Here is a 22,518-nt window from a genome sequence, read left to right on the forward strand (position 1 = left end):
TATTTTATTTACCCTTTATTTGATCAGGGAGTCATACTGAGACCAATGTCTCTTTTACAGATGAGCCTTGAATTAGATCAATTCCAGAAAACCAATATAAATACCCGAATACAAGATGAAAGAATAACCTCATAAAACAAACACGTTCATCAGTAATAATGTCCTCAATCAGCTTTCTGAACCTAGAGACACCAGATCAAACACATTCATCAGTAATAATGTCCTCAATCAGCTTTCTGAACCTAGAGACACCAGAACAAACACGTTCATCAGTAATAATGTCCTCAATCAGCTTTCTGAACCTAGAGACACCAGAACAAACACGTTCATCAGTAATAATGTCCTCAATCAGCTTTCTGAACCTAGAGACACCAGATCAAACACGTTCATCAGTAATAATGTCCTCAATCAGCTTTCTGAACCTAGAGACACCAGATCAAACAGATTCATCAGTAATAATGTCCTCAATCAGCTTTCTGAACCTAGAGACACCAGATCAAACAGATTCATCAGTAATAATGTCCTCAATCAGCTTTCTGAACCTAGAGACACCAGATCAAACACGTTCATCAGTAATAATGTCCTCAATCAGCTTTCTGAACCTAGAGACACCAGATCAAACACGTTCATCAGTAATAATGTCCTCAATCAGCTTTCTGAACCTAGAGACACCAGAACAAACACGTTCATCAGTAATAATGTCCTCAATCAGCTTTCTGAACCTAGAGACACCAGAACAAACACGTTCATCAGTAATAATGTCCTCAATCAGCTTTCTGAACCTAGAGACACCAGATCAAACACGTTCATCAGTAATAATGTCCTCAATCAGCTTTCTGAATTGACCTAGAGACACCAGAACAAAGATTTAACAACATTTTGAAGATTGTTCCGCAAATAAGGTGCAAGAAGACTAAAGGCTGATGTACCGAACTCAGTAGAGACCAAAGGAGTTTCCAGAGTTAACCATCCCTGAGACCGGATGTGGTAAACAGGTTAGCTACGGTGAGACTTTTTGTAAAAGGGCTTTATAAATTAAAACACACCAACCTAACATAGAATGAAAGTTATCTTTTTTTTTTACATTTATTTTTAACCTTTACAAGGCAGTTGTAAAGGCAGTTAAGAACAAATTCTTATTTACAATAATGGCCTTGTTCAGGGGCAGAACGACAGATTTTTACCTTGTCAGCTCTGGGATTCGATCTAGCAACCATTTCGGTTACTGGCCCAATGCTCTAACCACTAGGCTACCTGCCGCCCCTACACTCTAACGACTAGGCTACCTGCCTCCCCTACACTCTAACCACTAGGCTACCTGCCGCCCCAAAATGGACAGAGTTCCCACTGAAGACATAAGAGCACAGATCATTAGTAGAAACTGTTTTATTGCAAACATTTCCAGCTCAACTTGACTGAATGTCCTTTACAAGTCCAGTGTGATTGAGATCATATGCAGTCCAGGAATATTGTTAGGATAAGATAACCAGTCCTCAGTGTTGCTGTGTTAGAACAAGATAACAGTCCTCAGTGTTGCTGTGTTAGAACAAGATAACAGTCCTCAGTGTTGCTGTGTTAGAACAAGATAACAGTCCTCAGTGTTGCTGTGTTAGAACAAGATAACAGTCCTCAGTGTTGCTGTGTTAGAACAAGATAACAGTCCTCAGTGTTGCTGTGTTAGAATCAGGTAACAGTCCTCAGTGTTGCTGTGTTAGAATCAGGTAACCAGTTAGAATAATGAACCAGGGTCATATTCATTATGGCACAACGTAGCAAAACGAAAGTGAAAATTAACATTTTTATTATTGGACAAGTTCAAGCAGCCCCTCCCGGTTTCAGTCTGTTTTCTCTCTCGATTGGTAACAAATGAGTACAACCTAGTCTTCAGGTGTTGCTGCGAGAGGGAATAGGGTGCCCTTTGGGACTCATCCGTATAATAGTGCACTATAGGACCCTGGACAACAGTAGTGCACTATAGGACCCTGGACAACAGTAGTGCACTATAGGACCCTGGACAACAGTAGTGCACTATAGGACCCTGGACAACAGTAGTGCACTATAGGACCCTGGACAACAGTAGTGCACTATAGGACCCTGGACAACAGTAGTGCACTATAGGACCCTGGACAACAGTAGTGCACTATAGGACCCTGGACAACAGTAGTGCACTATAGGACCCTGGACAACAGTAGTGCACTATAGGACCCTGGACAACAGTAGTGCACTATAGGGTCCTGGACAACAGTAGTGCACTTTAGGACCCTGGACAACAGTAGTGCACTGTATGGGGAATAGGGTGCCCTGCAGCCACAATGTTCAGTGCTGCTGTAGAACTCTGTTGAAGCGATGTGTGATCTCACTGGGCCCCAACGATACCATCATCTCCGCTACACTGGGGCCTTGCTGCAGAGAGAGAGAGAGAGAGAGAGAGAGAGAGGTAGAGAGAGGTAGAGAGAGAGAGAGAGAGAGAGGTAGAGAGAGAGAGAGAGGGGGACAGAGAGAGGGGGACAGACAGACAGACAGACACAAAGATGGATGAGGAAGAAGAAACATCCTTTTTAAGAGCTGTGACAATCATGTTGCAATCATTTGACAGGACAGCAATCAAACACAACTTCTGTTTTTTTTTAAATCCACACTGTCATTGTGGTGCTTTCTTTTTCGCCGTCTGTCTCCGTTCCGCCTCCCTCTCTCCTACCTGTAGTCTGAGGGCCATTCTCTCAACTACCTGTAGTCTGAGGGCCAGTCTCTCTCCTACCTGTAGTCTGCTGAGGGCCAGTCTCTCTCCTACCTGTAGTCTGAGGGCCAGTCTCTCTCCTACCTGTAGTCTGAGGGCCAGTCTCTCTCCTACCTGTAGTCCGCTGAGGGCCAGTCTCTCTCTCCTACCTGTAGTCCGCTGAGGGCCAGTGTCTCTCTCCTACCTGTAGTCTGAGGGCCAGTCTCTCTCTCCTACCTGTAGTCTGAGGGCTAGTCTCTCTCCCTTCCCCCCTTCTCTCTCTCCTACCTGTAGTCTGAGGACCAGTCTCTCTCTCCTACCTGTAGTCCGCTGAGGGCCAGTCTCTCTCTCCTACCTGTAGTCCGCTGAGGGCCAGTGTCTCTCTCCTACCTGTAGTCTGAGGGCCAGTCTCTCTCTCCTACCTGTAGTCCGCTGAGGGCCAGTCTCTCTCCTACCTGTAGTCCGCTGAGGGCCAGTCTCTCTCCTACCTGTAGTCTGAGGGCCAGTCTCTCTCCTACCTGTAGTCTGAGGGCCAGTCTCTCTCCTACCTGTAGTCTGAGGGCCAGTCTCTCTCCTACCTGCAGTCTGAGGGCTAGTCTCTCTCCCTTCCCCCCTTCTCTCTCTCCTACCTGTAGTCTGAGGGCCAGTCTCTCTCTCCTACCTGTAGTCCGCTGAGGGCCAGTCTCTCCTACCTGTAGTCCGCTGAGGGCCAGTGTCTCTCTCCTACCTGTAGTCTGAGGGCCAGTCTCTCTCTCCTACCTGTAGTCCGCTGAGGGCCAGTCTCTCTCCTACCTGTAGTCCGCTGAGGGCCAGTCTCTCTCCTACCTGTAGTCCGAGGGCCAGTCTCTCTTCTACCTGTAGTCCGCTGAGGGCCAGTCTCTCTCTCCTACCTGTAGTCCGCTGAGGGCCAGTCTCTCTCTCCTACCTGTAGTCCGCTGAGGGCCAGTCTCTCTCTCCTACCTGTAGTCCGCTGAGGGCCAGTCTCTCTCTCCTACCTGTAGTCCGCTGAGGGCCAGTCTCTCTCTCCTACCTGTAGTCCGCTGAGGGCCAGTCTCTCTCTCCTACCTGTAGTCCGCTGAGGGCCAGTCTCTCTCCTACCTGTAGTCCGAGGGCCAGTCTCTCTCCTACCTGTAGTAGTCTGAGGGCCAGTCTCTCTCCTACCTGTAGTCCGAGGGCCAGTCTCACTCCTACCTGTAGTCCGCTGAGGGCCAGTCTCTCTCCTACCTGTAGTCCGCTGAGGGCCAGTCTCTCTCATACCTGTAGTCCGCTGAGGGCCAGTCTCTCTCCTACCTGTAGTCCGCTGAGGGCCAGTCTCTCTCCTACCTGTAGTCCGCTGAGGGCCAGTCTCTCTCCTACCTGTAGTCCGAGGGCCAGTCTCTCTTCTACCTGTAGTCCGCTGAGGGCCAGTCTCTCTCCTACCTGTAGTCGGAGGGCCAGTCTCTCTCCTACCTGTAGTCGGAGGGCCAGTCTCTCTCCTACCTGTAGTCGGAGGGCCAGTCTCTCTCCTACCTGTAGTCAAAGGGCCAGTCTCTCTCCTACCTGTAGTCCGCTGAGGGCCAGTCTCTCTCTCCTACCTGTAGTCCGAGGGCCAGTCTCTCTCCTACCTGTAGTCCGCTGAGGGCCAGTCTCTCTCCTACCTGTAGTCCGCTGAGGACCAGTCTCTCTCCTACCTGTAGTCTGAGGGCCAGTCTCCCTCCTACCTGTAGTCCGCTGAGGGCCAGTCTCTCTCCTACCTGTAGTCCGCTGAGGGCCAGTCTCTCTCTCCTACCTGTAGACCGCTGTGGGCCAGTCTCTCTCTCCTACCTGTAGTCCGAGGGCCAGTCTCTCGCCTACCTGTAGTCCGAGGGCCAGTCTCTCTCCTACCTGTAGTAGTCTGAGGGCCAGTCTCTCTCCTACCTGTAGTAGTCTGAGGGCCAGTCTCTCTCCTACCTGTAGTAGTCTGAGGGCCAGTCTCTCTCCTACCTGTAGTCCACTGAGGGCCAGTCTCTCTCCTACCTGTAGTCCACTGAGGGCCAGTCTCTCTCCTACCTGTAGTCCACTGAGGGCCAGTCTCTCTCCTACCTGTAGTCCACTGAGGGCCAGTCTCTCTCCTACCTGTAGTCCGCTGAGGGCCAGTCGTATAATCTTCATAACGTCTCTGTATTTAGTGTTGCTGGTCTTCTTAGCCAGAGTCTTCAGTTCTACACTGAGCTGGTCGACTGTCAGTTCCTCACCTCCTTTCAGACCTTCCATCAACCTACACAGAGACAGACACGGGACACGGGACAGACCTGTTAATAGTACACGGTAGTAAACATGTTTCATGGGACGACAGGGTAGCCTAGTGGTTAGAGCGTTGGACTAGTAACCGGAAGGTTGCAAGATCGAATCCCCAAGCTGACAAGGTCAGCCCTGTCGTTCTGCCCCTGAACAGGCAGTTAACCCACTGTTCCTAGGCCAGTTCCTAGGCCAGTTAACCCACTGTTCCTAGACCCACTGTTCCTAGACCAGTTAACCCACTGTTCCTAGGCCAGTTAACCCACTGTTCCTAGACCCACTGTTCCTAGACCAGTTAACCCACTGTTCCTAGGCCAGTTAACCCACTGTTCCTAGACCAGTTAACCCACTGTTCCTAGACCAGTTAACCCACTGTTCCTAGACCAGTTAACCCACTGTTCCTAGACCAGTTAACCCACTGTTCCTAGACCAGTTAACCCACTGTTCCTAGACCAGTTAACCCACTGTTCCTAGGCCATTGAAAATAAGAATTTGTTCTTAACTGACCAGTTAAATAAAAGGTAAAAAAAATATTTTTTTAAATTAAAAATTACAAAAATTAAAAACATAACGTCTCTGTATTTAACATGTAGTATGAACCAGAGTAGTCCTGTTAGTCTGTAGTAGTTATGGTATGAACCAGAGTAGTCCTGTTAGTCTGTAGTAGTTATGGTATGAACCAGAGTAGTCCTGTTAGTCTGTAGTAGTTATGGTATGAACCAGAGTAGTCCTGTTAGTCTATAGTAGTTATGGTATGAACCAGAGTAGTCCTGTTAGTCTGTAGTAGTTATGGTATGAACCAGAGTAGTCCTGTTAGTCTGTAGTAGTTATGGTATGAACCAGAGTAGTCCTGTTAGTCTGTAGTAGTTATGGTATGAACCAGAGTAGTCCTGTTAGTCTATAGTAGTTATGGTATGAACCAGAGTAGTCCTGTTAGTCTGTAGTAGTTATGGTATGAACCAGAGTAGTCCTGTTAGTCTGTGGTAGTTATGGTATGAACCAGAGTAGTCCTGTTAGTCTGTAGTAGTTATGGTATGAACCAGAGTAGTCCTGTTAGTCTACAGTAGTTATGGTATGAACCAGAGTAATCCTGTTCGTCTATAGTAGTTATGGTATGAACCAGGGTAGTCCTGTTAGTCTGTAGTAGTTATGGTATGAACCAGGGTAGTCCTGTTAGTCTGTAGTAGTTATGGTATGAACCAGAGTAGTCCTGTTAGTCCTGTTAGTCTACAGTAGTTATGGTAGTTATGGTATGAACCAGAGTAGTCCTGTTAGTCTATAGTAGTTATGGTAGTTATGGTATGAACCAGAGTAGTCCTGTTAGTCTATAGTAGTTATGGTAGTTATGGTATGAACCAGAGTAGTCCTGTTAGTCTATAGTAGTTATGGTATGAACCAGGGTAGTCCTGTTAGTCTACAGTAGTTATGGTATGAACCAGGGTAGTCCTGTTAGTCCTGTTAGTCTACAGTAGTTATGGTAGTTATGGTATGAACCAGAGTAGTCCTGTTAGTCTATAGTAGTTATGGTAGTTATGGTATGAACCAGAGTAGTCCTGTTAGTCTATAGTAGTTATGGTAGTTATGGTATGAACCAGAGTAGTCCTGTTAGTCTATAGTAGTTATGGTATGAACCAGGGTAGTCCTGTTAGTCTACAGTAGTTATGGTATGAACCAGGGTAGTCCTGTTAGTCCTGTTAGTCTACAGTAGTTATGGTATGAACCAGAGTAATCCTGTTAGTCTGTAGTAGTTATGGTATGAACCAGATTAGTCCTGTTAGTCTGTAGTAGTTATGGTATGAACCAGAGTAGTTATGTTAGTCTATAGTAGTTATGGTATGAACCAGAGTAGTCCTGTTAGTCCTGTTAGTCTGTAGTAGTTATGGTATGAACCAGATTAGTCCTGTTAGTCTGTAGTAGTTATGGTATGAACCAGATTAGTCCTGTTAGTCTGTAGTAGTTATGGTATGAACCAGAGTAGTCCTGTTAGTCTGTAGTAGTTATGGTATGAACCAGAGTAGTCCTGTTAGTCTGTAGTAGTGATGAACCAGAGTAGTCCTGTTAGTCCTGTTAGTCTATAGTAGTTATGGTATGAACCAGAGTAGTCCTGTTAGTCTATAGTAGTGATGAACCAGAGTAGTCCTGTTAGTCTGTAGTAGTGATGAACCAGAGTAGTCCTGTTAGTCTATAGTAGTTATGGTATGAACCAAAGTAGTCCTGTTAGTCTGTAGTAGTTATGAACCAGAGTAGTCCTGTTAGTCCTGTTAGTCTATAGTAGTTATGGTATGAACCAGAGTAGTCCTGTTAGTCCTGTTAGTCTATAGTAGTTATGGTATGAACCAGAGTAGTCCTGTTAGTCTATAGTAGTGATGAACCAGAGTAGTCCTGTTAGTCTGTAGTAGTGATGAACCAGAGTAGTCCTGTTAGTCTATAGTAGTTATGGTATGAACCAGAGTAGTCCTGTTAGTCTGTAGTAGTTATGGTATGAACCAGAGTAGTCCTGTTAGTCTGTAGTAGTTATGGTATGAACCAGAGTAGTCCTGTTAGTCTGTAGTAGTTATGGTATGAACCAGAGTAGTCCTGTTAGTCTATAGTAGTTATGGTATGAACCAGAGTAGTCCTGTTAGTCTATAGTAGTTATGGTATGAACCAGAGTAGTCCTGTTAGTCTATAGTAGTTATGGTATGAACCAGAGTAGTCCTGTTAGTCTGTAGTAGTTATGGTATGAACCAGAGTAGTCCTGTTAGTCTGTAGTAGTTATGGTATGAACCAGAGTAGTCCTGTTAGTCTGTAGTAGTTATGGTATGAACCAGAGTAGTCCTGTTAGTCTGTAGTAGTTATGGTATGAACCAGAGTAGTCCTGTTAGTCTATAGTAGTTATGGTATGAACCAAAGTAGTCCTGTTAGTCTGTAGTAGTTATGGTATGAACCAGAGTAGTCCTGTTAGTCTGTGGTAGTTATGGTATGAACCAGAGTAGTCCTGTTAGTCTGTAGTAGTTATGGTATGAACCAGAGTAGTCCTGTTAGTCTACAGTAGTTATGGTATGAACCAGAGTAATCCTGTTCGTCTATAGTAGTTATGGTATGAACCAGGGTAGTCCTGTTAGTCTGTAGTAGTTATGGTATGAACCAGAGTAGTCCTGTTAGTCCTGTTAGTCTACAGTAGTTATGGTAGTTATGGTATGAACCAGAGTAGTCCTGTTAGTCTATAGTAGTTATGGTAGTTATGGTATGAACCAGAGTAGTCCTGTTAGTCTATAGTAGTTATGGTAGTTATGGTATGAACCAGAGTAGTCCTGTTAGTCTATAGTAGTTATGGTATGAACCAGGGTAGTCCTGTTAGTCTACAGTAGTTATGGTATGAACCAGGGTAGTCCTGTTAGTCCTGTTAGTCTACAGTAGTTATGGTATGAACCAGAGTAATCCTGTTAGTCTGTAGTAGTTATGGTATGAACCAGATTAGTCCTGTTAGTCTGTAGTAGTTATGGTATGAACCAGAGTAGTTATGTTAGTCTATAGTAGTTATGGTATGAACCAGAGTAGTCCTGTTAGTCCTGTTAGTCTGTAGTAGTTATGGTATGAACCAGAGTAGTCCTGTTAGTCTACAGTAGTTATGGTATGAACCAGAGTAATCCTGTTAGTCTGTAGTAGTTATGGTATGAACCAGATTAGTCCTGTTAGTCTGTAGTAGTTATGGTATGAACCAGATTAGTCCTGTTAGTCTGTAGTAGTTATGGTATGAACCAGATTAGTCCTGTTAGTCTGTAGTAGTTATGGTATGAACCAGAGTAGTCCTGTTAGTCTGTAGTAGTTATGGTATGAACCAGAGTAGTCCTGTTAGTCTGTAGTAGTGATGAACCAGAGTAGTCCTGTTAGTCCTGTTAGTCTATAGTAGTTATGGTATGAACCAGAGTAGTCCTGTTAGTCTATAGTAGTGATGAACCAGAGTAGTCCTGTTAGTCTGTAGTAGTGATGAACCAGAGTAGTCCTGTTAGTCTGTAGTAGTTATGGTATGAACCAGAGTAGTCCTGTTAGTCTATAGTAGTTATGGTATGAACCAGAGTAGTCCTGTTAGTCTGTAGTAGTTATGGTATGAACCAGAGTAGTCCTGTTAGTCTGTGGTAGTTATGGTATGAACCAGAGTAGTCCTGTTAGTCTGTAGTAGTTATGGTATGAACCAGAGTAGTCCTGTTAGTCTACAGTAGTTATGGTATGAACCAGAGTAATCCTGTTCGTCTATAGTAGTTATGGTATGAACCAGGGTAGTCCTGTTAGTCTGTAGTAGTTATGGTATGAACCAGAGTAGTCCTGTTAGTCCTGTTAGTCTACAGTAGTTATGGTAGTTATGGTATGAACCAGAGTAGTCCTGTTAGTCTATAGTAGTTATGGTAGTTATGGTATGAACCAGAGTAGTCCTGTTAGTCTATAGTAGTTATGGTAGTTATGGTATGAACCAGAGTAGTCCTGTTAGTCTATAGTAGTTATGGTATGAACCAGGGTAGTCCTGTTAGTCTACAGTAGTTATGGTATGAACCAGGGTAGTCCTGTTAGTCCTGTTAGTCTACAGTAGTTATGGTATGAACCAGAGTAATCCTGTTAGTCTGTAGTAGTTATGGTATGAACTAGATTAGTCCTGTTAGTCTGTAGTAGTTATGGTATGAACCAGAGTAGTTATGTTAGTCTATAGTAGTTATGGTATGAACCAGAGTAGTCCTGTTAGTCCTGTTAGTCTGTAGTAGTTATGGTATGAAACAGAGTAGTCCTGTTAGTCTACAGTAGTTATGGTATGAACCAGAGTAATCCTGTTAGTCTGTAGTAGTTATGGTATGAACCAGATTAGTCCTGTTAGTCTGTAGTAGTTATGGTATGAACCAGATTAGTCCTGTTAGTCTGTAGTAGTTATGGTATGAACCAGATTAGTCCTGTTAGTCTGTAGTAGTTATGGTATGAACCAGAGTAGTCCTGTTAGTCTGTAGTAGTTATGGTATGAACCAGAGTAGTCCTGTTAGTCTGTAGTAGTGATGAACCAGAGTAGTCCTGTTAGTCCTGTTAGTCTATAGTAGTTATGGTATGAACCAGAGTAGTCCTGTTAGTCTATAGTAGTGATGAACCAGAGTAGTCCTGTTAGTCTGTAGTAGTGATGAACCAGAGTAGTCCTGTTAGTCTATAGTAGTTATGGTATGAACCAAAGTAGTCCTGTTAGTCTGTAGTAGTTATGAACCAGAGTAGTCCTGTTAGTCCTGTTAGTCTATAGTAGTTATGGTATGAACCAGAGTAGTCCTGTTAGTCCTGTTAGTCTATAGTAGTTATGGTATGAACCAGAGTAGTCCTGTTAGTCTGTAGTAGTGATGAACCAGAGTAGTCCTGTTAGTCCTGTTAGTCTATAGTAGTTATGGTATGAACCAGAGTAGTCCTGTTAGTCTGTAGTAGTGATGAACCAGAGTAGTCCTGTTAGTCTGTAGTAGTTATGGTATGAACCAAAGTAGTCCTGTTAGTCTGTAGTAGTTATGAACCAGAGTAGTCCTGTTAGTCCTGTTAGTCTATAGTAGTTATGGTATGAACCAGAGTAGTCCTGTTAGTCCTGTTAGTCTATAGTAGTTATGGTATGAACCAGAGTAGTCCTGTTAGTCTACAGTAGTTATGGTATGAACCAGAGTAGTCCTGTTAGTCTGTAGTAGTTATGGTATGAACCAGAGTAGTCCTGTTAGTCTGTAGTAGTTATGAACCAGAGTAGTCCTGTTAGTCCTGTTAGTCTGTAGTAGTTATGGTATGAACCAGAGTAGTCCTGTTAGTCTGTAGTAGTTATGGTATGAACCAGAGTAGTCCTGTTAGTCTACAGTAGTTATGGTATGAACCAGAGTAGTCCTGTTAGTCTGTAGTAGTTATGGTATGAACCAGAGTAGTCCTGTTAGTCTGTAGTAGTGATGAACCAGAGTAGTCCTGTTAGTCTATAGTAGTTATGGTATGAACCAAAGTAGTCCTGTTAGTCTGTAGTAGTTATGGTATGAACCAGAGTAGTCCTGTTAGTCTATAGTAGTTATGGTATGAACCAGAGTAGTCCTGTTAGTCTATAGTAGTTATGGTATGAACCAGAGTAGTCCTGTTAGTCTGTAGTAGTTATGGTATGAACCAGAGTAGTCCTGTTAGTCTGTAGTAGTTATGGTATGAACCAGAGTAGTCCTGTTAGTCTGTAGTAGTTATGGTATGAACCAGAGTAGTCCTGTTAGTCCTGTTAGTCTGTAGTAGTTATGGTATGAACCAGAGTAGTCCTGTTAGTCTGTAGTAGTTATGGTATGAACCAGATTAGTCCTGTTAGTCTGTAGTAGTTATGGTATGAACCAGAGTAGTCCTGTTAGTCTATAGTAGTTATGGTATGAACCAGATTAGTCCTGTTAGTCCTGTTAGTCTGTAGTAGTTATGGTATGAACCAGAGTAGTCCTGTTAGTCCTGTTAGTCTGTAGTAGTTATGGTATGAACCAGAGTAGTCCTGTTAGTCTGTAGTAGTTATGGTATGAACCAGAGTAGTCCTGTTAGTCTGTAGTAGTGATGAAACAGAGTAGTCCTGTTAGTCTATAGTAGTGATGAACCAGAGTAGTCCTGTTAGTCTGTAGTAGTGATGAACCAGAGTAGTCCTGTTAGTCTATAGTAGTTATGGTATGAACCAGAGTAGTCCTGTTAGTCTATAGTAGTTATGGTATGAACCAGAGTAGTCCTGTTAGTCTGTAGTAGTTATGGTATGAACCAGAGTAGTCCTGTTAGTCTGTAGTAGTTATGGTATGAACCAGAGTAGTCCTGTTAGTCTGTAGTAGTTATGGTATGAACCAGAGTAGTCCTGTTAGTCTATAGTAGTTATGGTATGAACCAGAGTAGTCCTGTTAGTCTACAGTAGTTATGGTATGAACCAGAGTAGTCCTGTTAGTCTATAGTAGTTATGGTAGTTATGGTATGAACCAGAGTAGTCCTGTTAGTCTATAGTAGTTATGGTATGAACCAGGGTAGTCCTGTTAGTCTACAGTAGTTATGGTATGAACCAGGGTAGTCCTGTTAGTCCTGTTAGTCTACAGTAGTTATGGTATGAACCAGAGTAATCCTGTTAGTCTGTAGTAGTTATGGTATGAACCAGATTAGTCCTGTTAGTCTGTAGTAGTTATGGTATGAACCAGAGTAGTTATGTTAGTCTATAGTAGTTATGGTATGAACCAGAGTAGTCCTGTTAGTCCTGTTAGTCTGTAGTAGTTATGGTATGAACCAGAGTAGTCCTGTTAGTCTACAGTAGTTATGGTATGAACCAGAGTAATCCTGTTAGTCTGTAGTAGTTATGGTATGAACCAGATTAGTCCTGTTAGTCTGTAGTAGTTATGGTATGAACCAGATTAGTCCTGTTAGTCTGTAGTAGTTATGGTATGAACCAGATTAGTCCTGTTAGTCTGTAGTAGTTATGGTATGAACCAGAGTAGTCCTGTTAGTCTGTAGTAGTTATGGTATGAACCAGAGTAGTCCTGTTAGTCTGTAGTAGTGATGAACCAGAGTAGTCCTGTTAGTCCTGTTAGTCTATAGTAGTTATGGTATGAACCAGAGTAGTCCTGTTAGTCTGTAGTAGTGATGAACCAGAGTAGTCCTGTTAGTCTGTAGTAGTGATGAACCAGAGTAGTCCTGTTAGTCTATAGTAGTTATGGTATGAACCAAAGTAGTCCTGTTAGTCTGTAGTAGTTATGAACCAGAGTAGTCCTGTTAGTCCTGTTAGTCTATAGTAGTTATGGTATGAACCAGAGTAGTCCTGTTAGTCTATAGTAGTTATGGTATGAACCAGAGTAGTCCTGTTAGTCTGTAGTAGTGATGAACCAGAGTAGTCCTGTTAGTCCTGTTAGTCTATAGTAGTTATGGTATGAACCAGAGTAGTCCTGTTAGTCTGTAGTAGTGATGAACCAGAGTAGTCCTGTTAGTCTGTAGTAGTTATGGTATGAACCAAAGTAGTCCTGTTAGTCTGTAGTAGTTATGAACCAGAGTAGTCCTGTTAGTCCTGTTAGTCTATAGTAGTTATGGTATGAACCAGAGTAGTCCTGTTAGTCCTGTTAGTCTATAGTAGTTATGGTATGAACCAGAGTAGTCCTGTTAGTCTACAGTAGTTATGGTATGAACCAGAGTAGTCCTGTTAGTCTGTAGTAGTTATGGTATGAACCAGAGTAGTCCTGTTAGTCTGTAGTAGTTATGAACCAGAGTAGTCCTGTTAGTCCTGTTAGTCTGTAGTAGTTATGGTATGAACCAGAGTAGTCCTGTTAGTCTACAGTAGTTATGGTATGAACCAGAGTAGTCCTGTTAGTCTATAGTAGTTATGGTATGAACCAAAGTAGTCCTGTTAGTCTGTAGTAGTTATGGTATGAACCAGAGTAGTCCTGTTAGTCTATAGTAGTTATGGTATGAACCAGAGTAGTCCTGTTAGTCTATAGTAGTTATGGTATGAACCAGAGTAGTCCTGTTAGTCTGTAGTAGTTATGGTATGAACCAGAGTAGTCCTGTTAGTCTGTAGTAGTTATGGTATGAACCAGAGTAGTCCTGTTAGTCCTGTTAGTCTGTAGTAGTTATGGTATGAACCAGAGTAGTCCTGTTAGTCTGTAGTAGTTATGGTATGAACCAGATTAGTCCTGTTAGTCTGTAGTAGTTATGGTATGAACCAGAGTAGTCCTGTTAGTCTATAGTAGTTATGGTATGAACCAGATTAGTCCTGTTAGTCCTGTTAGTCTGTAGTAGTTATGGTATGAACCAGAGTAGTCCTGTTAGTCCTGTTAGTCTGTAGTAGTTATGGTATGAACCAGAGTAGTCCTGTTAGTCTGTAGTAGTTATGGTATGAACCAGAGTAGTCCTGTTAGTCTGTAGTAGTGATGAACCAGAGTAGTCCTGTTAGTCTATAGTAGTGATGAACCAGAGTAGTCCTGTTAGTCTGTAGTAGTGATGAACCAGAGTAGTCCTGTTAGTCTATAGTAGTTATGGTATGAACCAGAGTAGTCCTGTTAGTCTATAGTAGTTATGGTATGAACCAGAGTAGTCCTGTTAGTCTGTAGTAGTTATGGTATGAACCAGAGTAGTCCTGTTAGTCTGTAGTAGTTATGGTATGAACCAGAGTAGTCCTGTTAGTCTGTAGTAGTTATGGTATGAACCAGAGTAGTCCTGTTAGTCTGTAGTAGTTATGGTATGAACCAGAGTAGTCCTGTTAGTCTATAGTAGTTATGGTATGAACCAGAGTAGTCCTGTTAGTCTACAGTAGTTATGGTATGAACCAGAGTAGTCCTGTTAGTCTATAGTAGTTATGGTATGAACCAGAGTAGTCCTGTTAGTCTGTAGTAGTTATGGTATGAACCAGAGTAGTCCTGTTAGTCTGTAGTAGTTATGGTATGAACCAGAGTAGTCCTGTTAGTCTGTAGTAGTTATGGTATGAACCAGAGTAGTCCTGTTAGTCTATAGTAGTTATGGTATGAACCAGAGTAGTCCTGTTAGTCTACAGTAGTTATGGTATGAACCAGAGTAGTCCTGTTAGTCTATAGTAGTTATGGTAGTTATGGTATGAACCAGAGTAGTCCTGTTAGTCTATAGTAGTTATGGTATGAACCAGGGTAGTCCTGTTAGTCTACAGTAGTTATGGTATGAACCAGGGTAGTCCTGTTAGTCCTGTTAGTCTACAGTAGTTATGGTATGAACCAGAGTAATCCTGTTAGTCTGTAGTAGTTATGGTATGAACCAGATTAGTCCTGTTAGTCTGTAGTAGTTATGGTATGAACCAGAGTAGTTATGTTAGTCTATAGTAGTTATGGTATGAACCAGAGTAGTCCTGTTAGTCCTGTTAGTCTGTAGTAGTTATGGTATGAACCAGAGTAGTCCTGTTAGTCTACAGTAGTTATGGTATGAACCAGAGTAATCCTGTTAGTCTGTAGTAGTTATGGTATGAACCAGATTAGTCCTGTTAGTCTGTAGTAGTTATGGTATGAACCAGATTAGTCCTGTTAGTCTGTAGTAGTTATGGTATGAACCAGATTAGTCCTGTTAGTCTGTAGTAGTTATGGTATGAACCAGAGTAGTCCTGTTAGTCTGTAGTAGTTATGGTATGAACCAGAGTAGTCCTGTTAGTCTGTAGTAGTGATGAACCAGAGTAGTCCTGTTAGTCCTGTTAGTCTATAGTAGTTATGGTATGAACCAGAGTAGTCCTGTTAGTCTATAGTAGTGATGAACCAGAGTAGTCCTGTTAGTCTGTAGTAGTGATGAACCAGAGTAGTCCTGTTAGTCTATAGTAGTTATGGTATGAACCAAAGTAGTCCTGTTAGTCTGTAGTAGTTATGAACCAGAGTAGTCCTGTTAGTCCTGTTAGTCTATAGTAGTTATGGTATGAACCAGAGTAGTCCTGTTAGTCTATAGTAGTTATGGTATGAACCAGAGTAGTCCTGTTAGTCTGTAGTAGTGATGAACCAGAGTAGTCCTGTTAGTCCTGTTAGTCTATAGTAGTTATGGTATGAACCAGAGTAGTCCTGTTAGTCTGTAGTAGTGATGAACCAGAGTAGTCCTGTTAGTCTGTAGTAGTTATGGTATGAACCAAAGTAGTCCTGTTAGTCTGTAGTAGTTATGGTATGAACCAGAGTAGTCCTGTTAGTCTGTAGTAGTTATGAACCAGAGTAGTCCTGTTAGTCCTGTTAGTCTGTAGTAGTTATGAACCAGAGTAGTCCTGTTAGTCCTGTTAGTCTATAGTAGTTATGGTATGAACCAGAGTAGTCCTGTTAGTCCTGTTAGTCTATAGTAGTTATGGTATGAACCAGAGTAGTCCTGTTAGTCTACAGTAGTTATGGTATGAACCAGAGTAGTCCTGTTAGTCTGTAGTAGTTATGGTATGAACCAGAGTAGTCCTGTTAGTCTGTAGTAGTTATGAACCAGAGTAGTCCTGTTAGTCCTGTTAGTCTGTAGTAGTTATGGTATGAACCAGAGTAGTCCTGTTAGTCTACAGTAGTTATGGTATGAACCAGAGTAGTCCTGTTAGTCTATAGTAGTTATGGTATGAACCAAAGTAGTCCTGTTAGTCTGTAGTAGTTATGGTATGAACCAGAGTAGTCCTGTTAGTCTATAGTAGTTATGGTATGAACCAGAGTAGTCCTGTTAGTCTATAGTAGTTATGGTATGAACCAGAGTAGTCCTGTTAGTCTGTAGTAGTTATGGTATGAACCAGAGTAGTCCTGTTAGTCTGTAGTAGTTATGGTATGAACCAGAGTAGTCCTGTTAGTCCTGTTAGTCTGTAGTAGTTATGGTATGAACCAGAGTAGTCCTGTTAGTCTATAGTAGTGATGAACCAGAGTAGTCCTGTTAGTCTGTAGTAGTGATGAACCAGAGTAGTCCTGTTAGTCTATAGTAGTTATGGTATGAACCAAAGTAGTCCTGTTAGTCTGTAGTAGTTATGAACCAGAGTAGTCCTGTTAGTCCTGTTAGTCTATAGTAGTTATGGTATGAACCAGAGTAGTCCTGTTAGTCTATAGTAGTTATGGTATGAACCAGAGTAGTCCTGTTAGTCTGTAGTAGTGATGAACCAGAGTAGTCCTGTTAGTCCTGTTAGTCTATAGTAGTTATGGTATGAACCAGAGTAGTCCTGTTAGTCTGTAGTAGTGATGAACCAGAGTAGTCCTGTTAGTCTGTAGTAGTTATGGTATGAACCAAAGTAGTCCTGTTAGTCTGTAGTAGTTATGAACCAGAGTAGTCCTGTTAGTCCTGTTAGTCTATAGTAGTTATGGTATGAACCAGAGTAGTCCTGTTAGTCCTGTTAGTCTATAGTAGTTATGGTATGAACCAGAGTAGTCCTGTTAGTCTACAGTAGTTATGGTATGAACCAGAGTAGTCCTGTTAGTCTGTAGTAGTTATGGTATGAACCAGAGTAGTCCTGTTAGTCTGTAGTAGTTATGAACCAGAGTAGTCCTGTTAGTCCTGTTAGTCTGTAGTAGTTATGGTATGAACCAGAGTAGTCCTGTTAGTCTACAGTAGTTATGGTATGAACCAGAGTAGTCCTGTTAGTCTATAGTAGTTATGGTATGAACCAAAGTAGTCCTGTTAGTCTGTAGTAGTTATGGTATGAACCAGAGTAGTCCTGTTAGTCTATAGTAGTTATGGTATGAACCAGAGTAGTCCTGTTAGTCTATAGTAGTTATGGTATGAACCAGAGTAGTCCTGTTAGTCTGTAGTAGTTATGGTATGAACCAGAGTAGTCCTGTTAGTCTGTAGTAGTTATGGTATGAACCAGAGTAGTCCTGTTAGTCCTGTTAGTCTGTAGTAGTTATGGTATGAACCAGAGTAGTCCTGTTAGTCTGTAGTAGTTATGGTATGAACCAGATTAGTCCTGTTAGTCTGTAGTAGTTATGGTATGAACCAGAGTAGTCCTGTTAGTCTATAGTAGTTATGGTATGAACCAGATTAGTCCTGTTAGTCCTGTTAGTCTGTAGTAGTTATGGTATGAACCAGAGTAGTCCTGTTAGTCCTGTTAGTCTGTAGTAGTTATGGTATGAACCAGAGTAGTCCTGTTAGTCTGTAGTAGTTATGGTATGAACCAGAGTAGTCCTGTTAGTCTGTAGTAGTGATGAACCAGAGTAGTCCTGTTAGTCTATAGTAGTGATGAACCAGAGTAGTCCTGTTAGTCTGTAGTAGTGATGAACCAGAGTAGTCCTGTTAGTCTATAGTAGTTATGGTATGAACCAGAGTAGTCCTGTTAGTCTATAGTAGTTATGGTATGAACCAGAGTAGTCCTGTTAGTCTGTAGTAGTTATGGTATGAACCAGAGTAGTCCTGTTAGTCTGTAGTAGTTATGGTATGAACCAGAGTAGTCCTGTTAGTCTGTAGTAGTTATGGTATGAACCAGAGTAGTCCTGTTAGTCTGTAGTAGTTATGGTATGAACCAGAGTAGTCCTGTTAGTCTATAGTAGTTATGGTATGAACCAGAGTAGTCCTGTTAGTCTACAGTAGTTATGGTATGAACCAGAGTAGTCCTGTTAGTCTATAGTAGTTATGGTATGAACCAGAGTAGTCCTGTTAGTCTGTAGTAGTTATGGTATGAACCAGAGTAGTCCTGTTAGTCTGTAGTAGTTATGGTATGAACCAGAGTAGTCCTGTTAGTCTGTAGTAGTTATGGTATGAACCAGAGTAGTCCTGTTAGTCTATAGTAGTTATGGTATGAACCAGAGTAGTCCTGTTAGTCTACAGTAGTTATGGTATGAACCAGAGTAGTCCTGTTAGTCTATAGTAGTTATGGTAGTTATGGTATGAACCAGAGTAGTCCTGTTAGTCTATAGTAGTTATGGTATGAACCAGGGTAGTCCTGTTAGTCTACAGTAGTTATGGTATGAACCAGGGTAGTCCTGTTAGTCCTGTTAGTCTACAGTAGTTATGGTATGAACCAGAGTAGTCCTGTTAGTCTGTAGTAGTTATGGTATGAACCAGATTAGTCCTGTTAGTCTGTAGTAGTTATGGTATGAACCAGAGTAGTTATGTTAGTCTATAGTAGTTATGGTATGAACCAGAGTAGTCCTGTTAGTCCTGTTAGTCTGTAGTAGTTATGGTATGAACCAGAGTAGTCCTGTTAGTCTACAGTAGTTATGGTATGAACCAGAGTAATCCTGTTAGTCTGTAGTAGTTATGGTATGAACCAGATTAGTCCTGTTAGTCTGTAGTAGTTATGGTATGAACCAGATTAGTCCTGTTAGTCTGTAGTAGTTATGGTATGAACCAGATTAGTCCTGTTAGTCTGTAGTAGTTATGGTATGAACCAGAGTAGTCCTGTTAGTCTGTAGTAGTTATGGTATGAACCAGAGTAGTCCTGTTAGTCTGTAGTAGTGATGAACCAGAGTAGTCCTGTTAGTCCTGTTAGTCTATAGTAGTTATGGTATGAACCAGAGTAGTCCTGTTAGTCTATAGTAGTGATGAACCAGAGTAGTCCTGTTAGTCTGTAGTAGTGATGAACCAGAGTAGTCCTGTTAGTCTATAGTAGTTATGGTATGAACCAAAGTAGTCCTGTTAGTCTGTAGTAGTTATGAACCAGAGTAGTCCTGTTAGTCCTGTTAGTCTATAGTAGTTATGGTATGAACCAGAGTAGTCCTGTTAGTCTATAGTAGTTATGGTATGAACCAGAGTAGTCCTGTTAGTCTGTAGTAGTGATGAACCAGAGTAGTCCTGTTAGTCCTGTTAGTCTATAGTAGTTATGGTATGAACCAGAGTAGTCCTGTTAGTCTGTAGTAGTGATGAACCAGAGTAGTCCTGTTAGTCTGTAGTAGTTATGGTATGAACCAAAGTAGTCCTGTTAGTCTGTAGTAGTTATGAACCAGAGTAGTCCTGTTAGTCCTGTTAGTCTATAGTAGTTATGGTATGAACCAGAGTAGTCCTGTTAGTCCTGTTAGTCTATAGTAGTTATGGTATGAACCAGAGTAGTCCTGTTAGTCTACAGTAGTTATGGTATGAACCAGAGTAGTCCTGTTAGTCTGTAGTAGTTATGGTATGAACCAGAGTAGTCCTGTTAGTCTGTAGTAGTTATGAACCAGAGTAGTCCTGTTAGTCCTGTTAGTCTGTAGTAGTTATGGTATGAACCAGAGTAGTCCTGTTAGTCTACAGTAGTTATGGTATGAACCAGAGTAGTCCTGTTAGTCTATAGTAGTTATGGTATGAACCAAAGTAGTCCTGTTAGTCTGTAGTAGTTATGGTATGAACCAGAGTAGTCCTGTTAGTCTATAGTAGTTATGGTATGAACCAGAGTAGTCCTGTTAGTCTATAGTAGTTATGGTATGAACCAGAGTAGTCCTGTTAGTCTGTAGTAGTTATGGTATGAACCAGAGTAGTCCTGTTAGTCTGTAGTAGTTATGGTATGAACCAGAGTAGTCCTGTTAGTCCTGTTAGTCTGTAGTAGTTATGGTATGAACCAGAGTAGTCCTGTTAGTCTGTAGTAGTTATGGTATGAACCAGATTAGTCCTGTTAGTCTGTAGTAGTTATGGTATGAACCAGAGTAGTCCTGTTAGTCTATAGTAGTTATGGTATGAACCAGATTAGTCCTGTTAGTCCTGTTAGTCTGTAGTAGTTATGGTATGAACCAGAGTAGTCCTGTTAGTCCTGTTAGTCTGTAGTAGTTATGGTATGAACCAGAGTAGTCCTGTTAGTCTGTAGTAGTTATGGTATGAACCAGAGTAGTCCTGTTAGTCTGTAGTAGTGATGAACCAGAGTAGTCCTGTTAGTCTATAGTAGTGATGAACCAGAGTAGTCCTGTTAGTCTGTAGTAGTGATGAACCAGAGTAGTCCTGTTAGTCTATAGTAGTTATGGTATGAACCAGAGTAGTCCTGTTAGTCTATAGTAGTTATGGTATGAACCAGAGTAGTCCTGTTAGTCTGTAGTAGTTATGGTATGAACCAGAGTAGTCCTGTTAGTCTGTAGTAGTTATGGTATGAACCAGAGTAGTCCTGTTAGTCTGTAGTAGTTATGGTATGAACCAGAGTAGTCCTGTTAGTCTGTAGTAGTTATGGTATGAACCAGAGTAGTCCTGTTAGTCTATAGTAGTTATGGTATGAACCAGAGTAGTCCTGTTAGTCTACAGTAGTTATGGTATGAACCAGAGTAGTCCTGTTAGTCTGTAGTAGTTATGGTATGAACCAGAGTAGTCCTGTTAGTCTACAGTAGTTATGGTATGAACCAGGGTAGTCCTGTTAGTCTACAGTAGTTATGGTATGAACCAGAGTAATCCTGTTAGTCTGTAGTAGTTATGGTATGAACCAGAGTAGTCCTGTTAGTCTATAGTAGTTATGGTATGAACCAGAGTAGTCCTGTTAGTCCTGTTAGTCTATAGTAGTTATGGTATGAACCAGAGTAGTCCTGTTAGTCTGTAGTAGTTATGGTATGAACCAGAGTAGTCCTGTTAGTCTATAGTAGTTATGGTATGAACCAGAGTAGTCCTGTTAGTCTATAGTAGTTATGGTATGAACCAGAGTAGTCCTGTTAGTCTATAGTAGTTATGGTATGAACCAGAGTAGTCCTGTTAGTCTGTAGAAGTTATGGTATGAACCAGAGTAGTCCTGTTAGTCTGTAGTAGTTATGGTATGAACCAGAGTAGTCCTGTTAGTCTATAGTAGTTATGGTATGAACCAGAGTAGTCCTGTTAGTCTGTAGTAGTTATGGTATGAACCAGAGTAGTCATGTTAGTCTACAGTAGTTATGGTATGAACCAGAGTAGTCCTGTTAGTCTGTAGTAGTTATGGTATGAACCAGAGTAGTCCTGTTAGTCTGTAGTAGTTATGGTATGAACCAGAGTAGTCCTGTTAGTCTGTAGTAGTTATGGTATGAACCAGAGTAGTCCTGTTAGTCCTGTTAGTCTATAGTAGTTATGGTATGAACCAGAGTAGTCCTGTTAGTCTGTAGTAGTTATGGTATGAACCAGAGTAGTCCTGTTAGTCTGTAGTAGTTATGGTATGAACCAGAGTAGTCCTGTTAGTCTGTAGTAGTTATGGTATGAACCAAAGTAGTCCTGTTAGTCTGTAGTAGTTATGAACCAGAGTAGTCCTGTTAGTCCTGTTAGTCTATAGTAGTTATGGTATGAACCAGAGTAGTCCTGTTAGTCCTGTTAGTCTATAGTAGTTATGGTATGAACCAGAGTAGTCCTGTTAGTCTGTAGTAGTGATGAACCAGAGTAGTCCTGTTAGTCCTGTTAGTCTATAGTAGTTATGGTATGAACCAGAGTAGTCCTGTTAGTCTGTAGTAGTGATGAACCAGAGTAGTCCTGTTAGTCTGTAGTAGTTATGGTATGAACCAAAGTAGTCCTGTTAGTCTGTAGTAGTTATGAACCAGAGTAGTCCTGTTAGTCCTGTTAGTCTATAGTAGTTATGGTATGAACCAGAGTAGTCCTGTTAGTCCTGTTAGTCTATAGTAGTTATGGTATGAACCAGAGTAGTCCTGTTAGTCTACAGTAGTTATGGTATGAACCAGAGTAGTCCTGTTAGTCTGTAGTAGTTATGGTATGAACCAGAGTAGTCCTGTTAGTCTGTAGTAGTTATGAACCAGAGTAGTCCTGTTAGTCTGTAGTAGTTATGGTATGAACCAGAGTAGTCCTGTTAGTCTACAGTAGTTATGGTATGAACCAGAGTAGTCCTGTTAGTCTGTAGTAGTTATGGTATGAACCAGAGTAGTCCTGTTAGTCTACAGTAGTTATGGTATGAACCAGAGTAGTCCTGTTAGTCTGTAGTAGTGATGAACCAGAGTAGTCCTGTTAGTCTATAGTAGTTATGGTATGAACCAAAGTAGTCCTGTTAGTCTGTAGTAGTTATGGTATGAACCAGAGTAGTCCTGTTAGTCTATAGTAGTTATGGTATGAACCAGAGTAGTCCTGTTAGTCTATAGTAGTTATGGTATGAACCAGAGTAGTCCTGTTAGTCTGTAGTAGTTATGGTATGAACCAGAGTAGTCCTGTTAGTCTGTAGTAGTTATGGTATGAACCAGAGTAGTCCTGTTAGTCCTGTTAGTCTGTAGTAGTTATGGTATGAACCAGAGTAGTCCTGTTAGTCTGTA

The 22,518-nt window shown here is 41.7% G+C and overlaps 1 protein-coding gene and 1 long non-coding RNA gene across 5 annotated transcripts in view; both read right to left on the bottom strand.

Moving 5' to 3' along the window:
• Nucleotides 1-2,176: 2,176 nt before the first annotated feature.
• LOC110514041 (probable glutamate--tRNA ligase, mitochondrial) overlaps nucleotides 2,177-22,518 on the bottom strand; it is a 36,792-nt gene continuing 16,450 nt past the window's right edge. For 2 of the 4 annotated variants that reach the window (XM_036942231.1, XM_036942234.1), the window contains 2 exons: nucleotides 4,811-4,952; nucleotides 2,177-2,403 (listed from right to left, as the gene is read on the bottom strand). In XM_036942231.1, coding sequence (XP_036798126.1) covers nucleotides 2,317-2,403; nucleotides 4,811-4,952 — 229 coding nt within the window. In that variant the 3' untranslated portion in view covers nucleotides 2,177-2,316. The remainder of the gene's footprint in view (nucleotides 2,404-4,810; nucleotides 4,953-22,518) is intronic. The other 2 variants (XR_005035696.1, XM_036942232.1) reach the window with 2 other exon arrangements.
• LOC118938425 lies at nucleotides 2,632-3,301 on the bottom strand. The gene is made up of 2 exons (XR_005035706.1): nucleotides 3,037-3,301; nucleotides 2,632-2,851 (listed from the first exon to the last, which is right to left on the bottom strand). It is a non-coding gene; the product is annotated as an uncharacterized LOC118938425 (long non-coding RNA).

The sequence above is a fragment of the Oncorhynchus mykiss genome, chromosome 13 (genome assembly GCF_013265735.2).
Source record: "Oncorhynchus mykiss isolate Arlee chromosome 13, USDA_OmykA_1.1, whole genome shotgun sequence".
Classification (NCBI taxonomy): domain Eukaryota; kingdom Metazoa; phylum Chordata; class Actinopteri; order Salmoniformes; family Salmonidae; genus Oncorhynchus; species Oncorhynchus mykiss.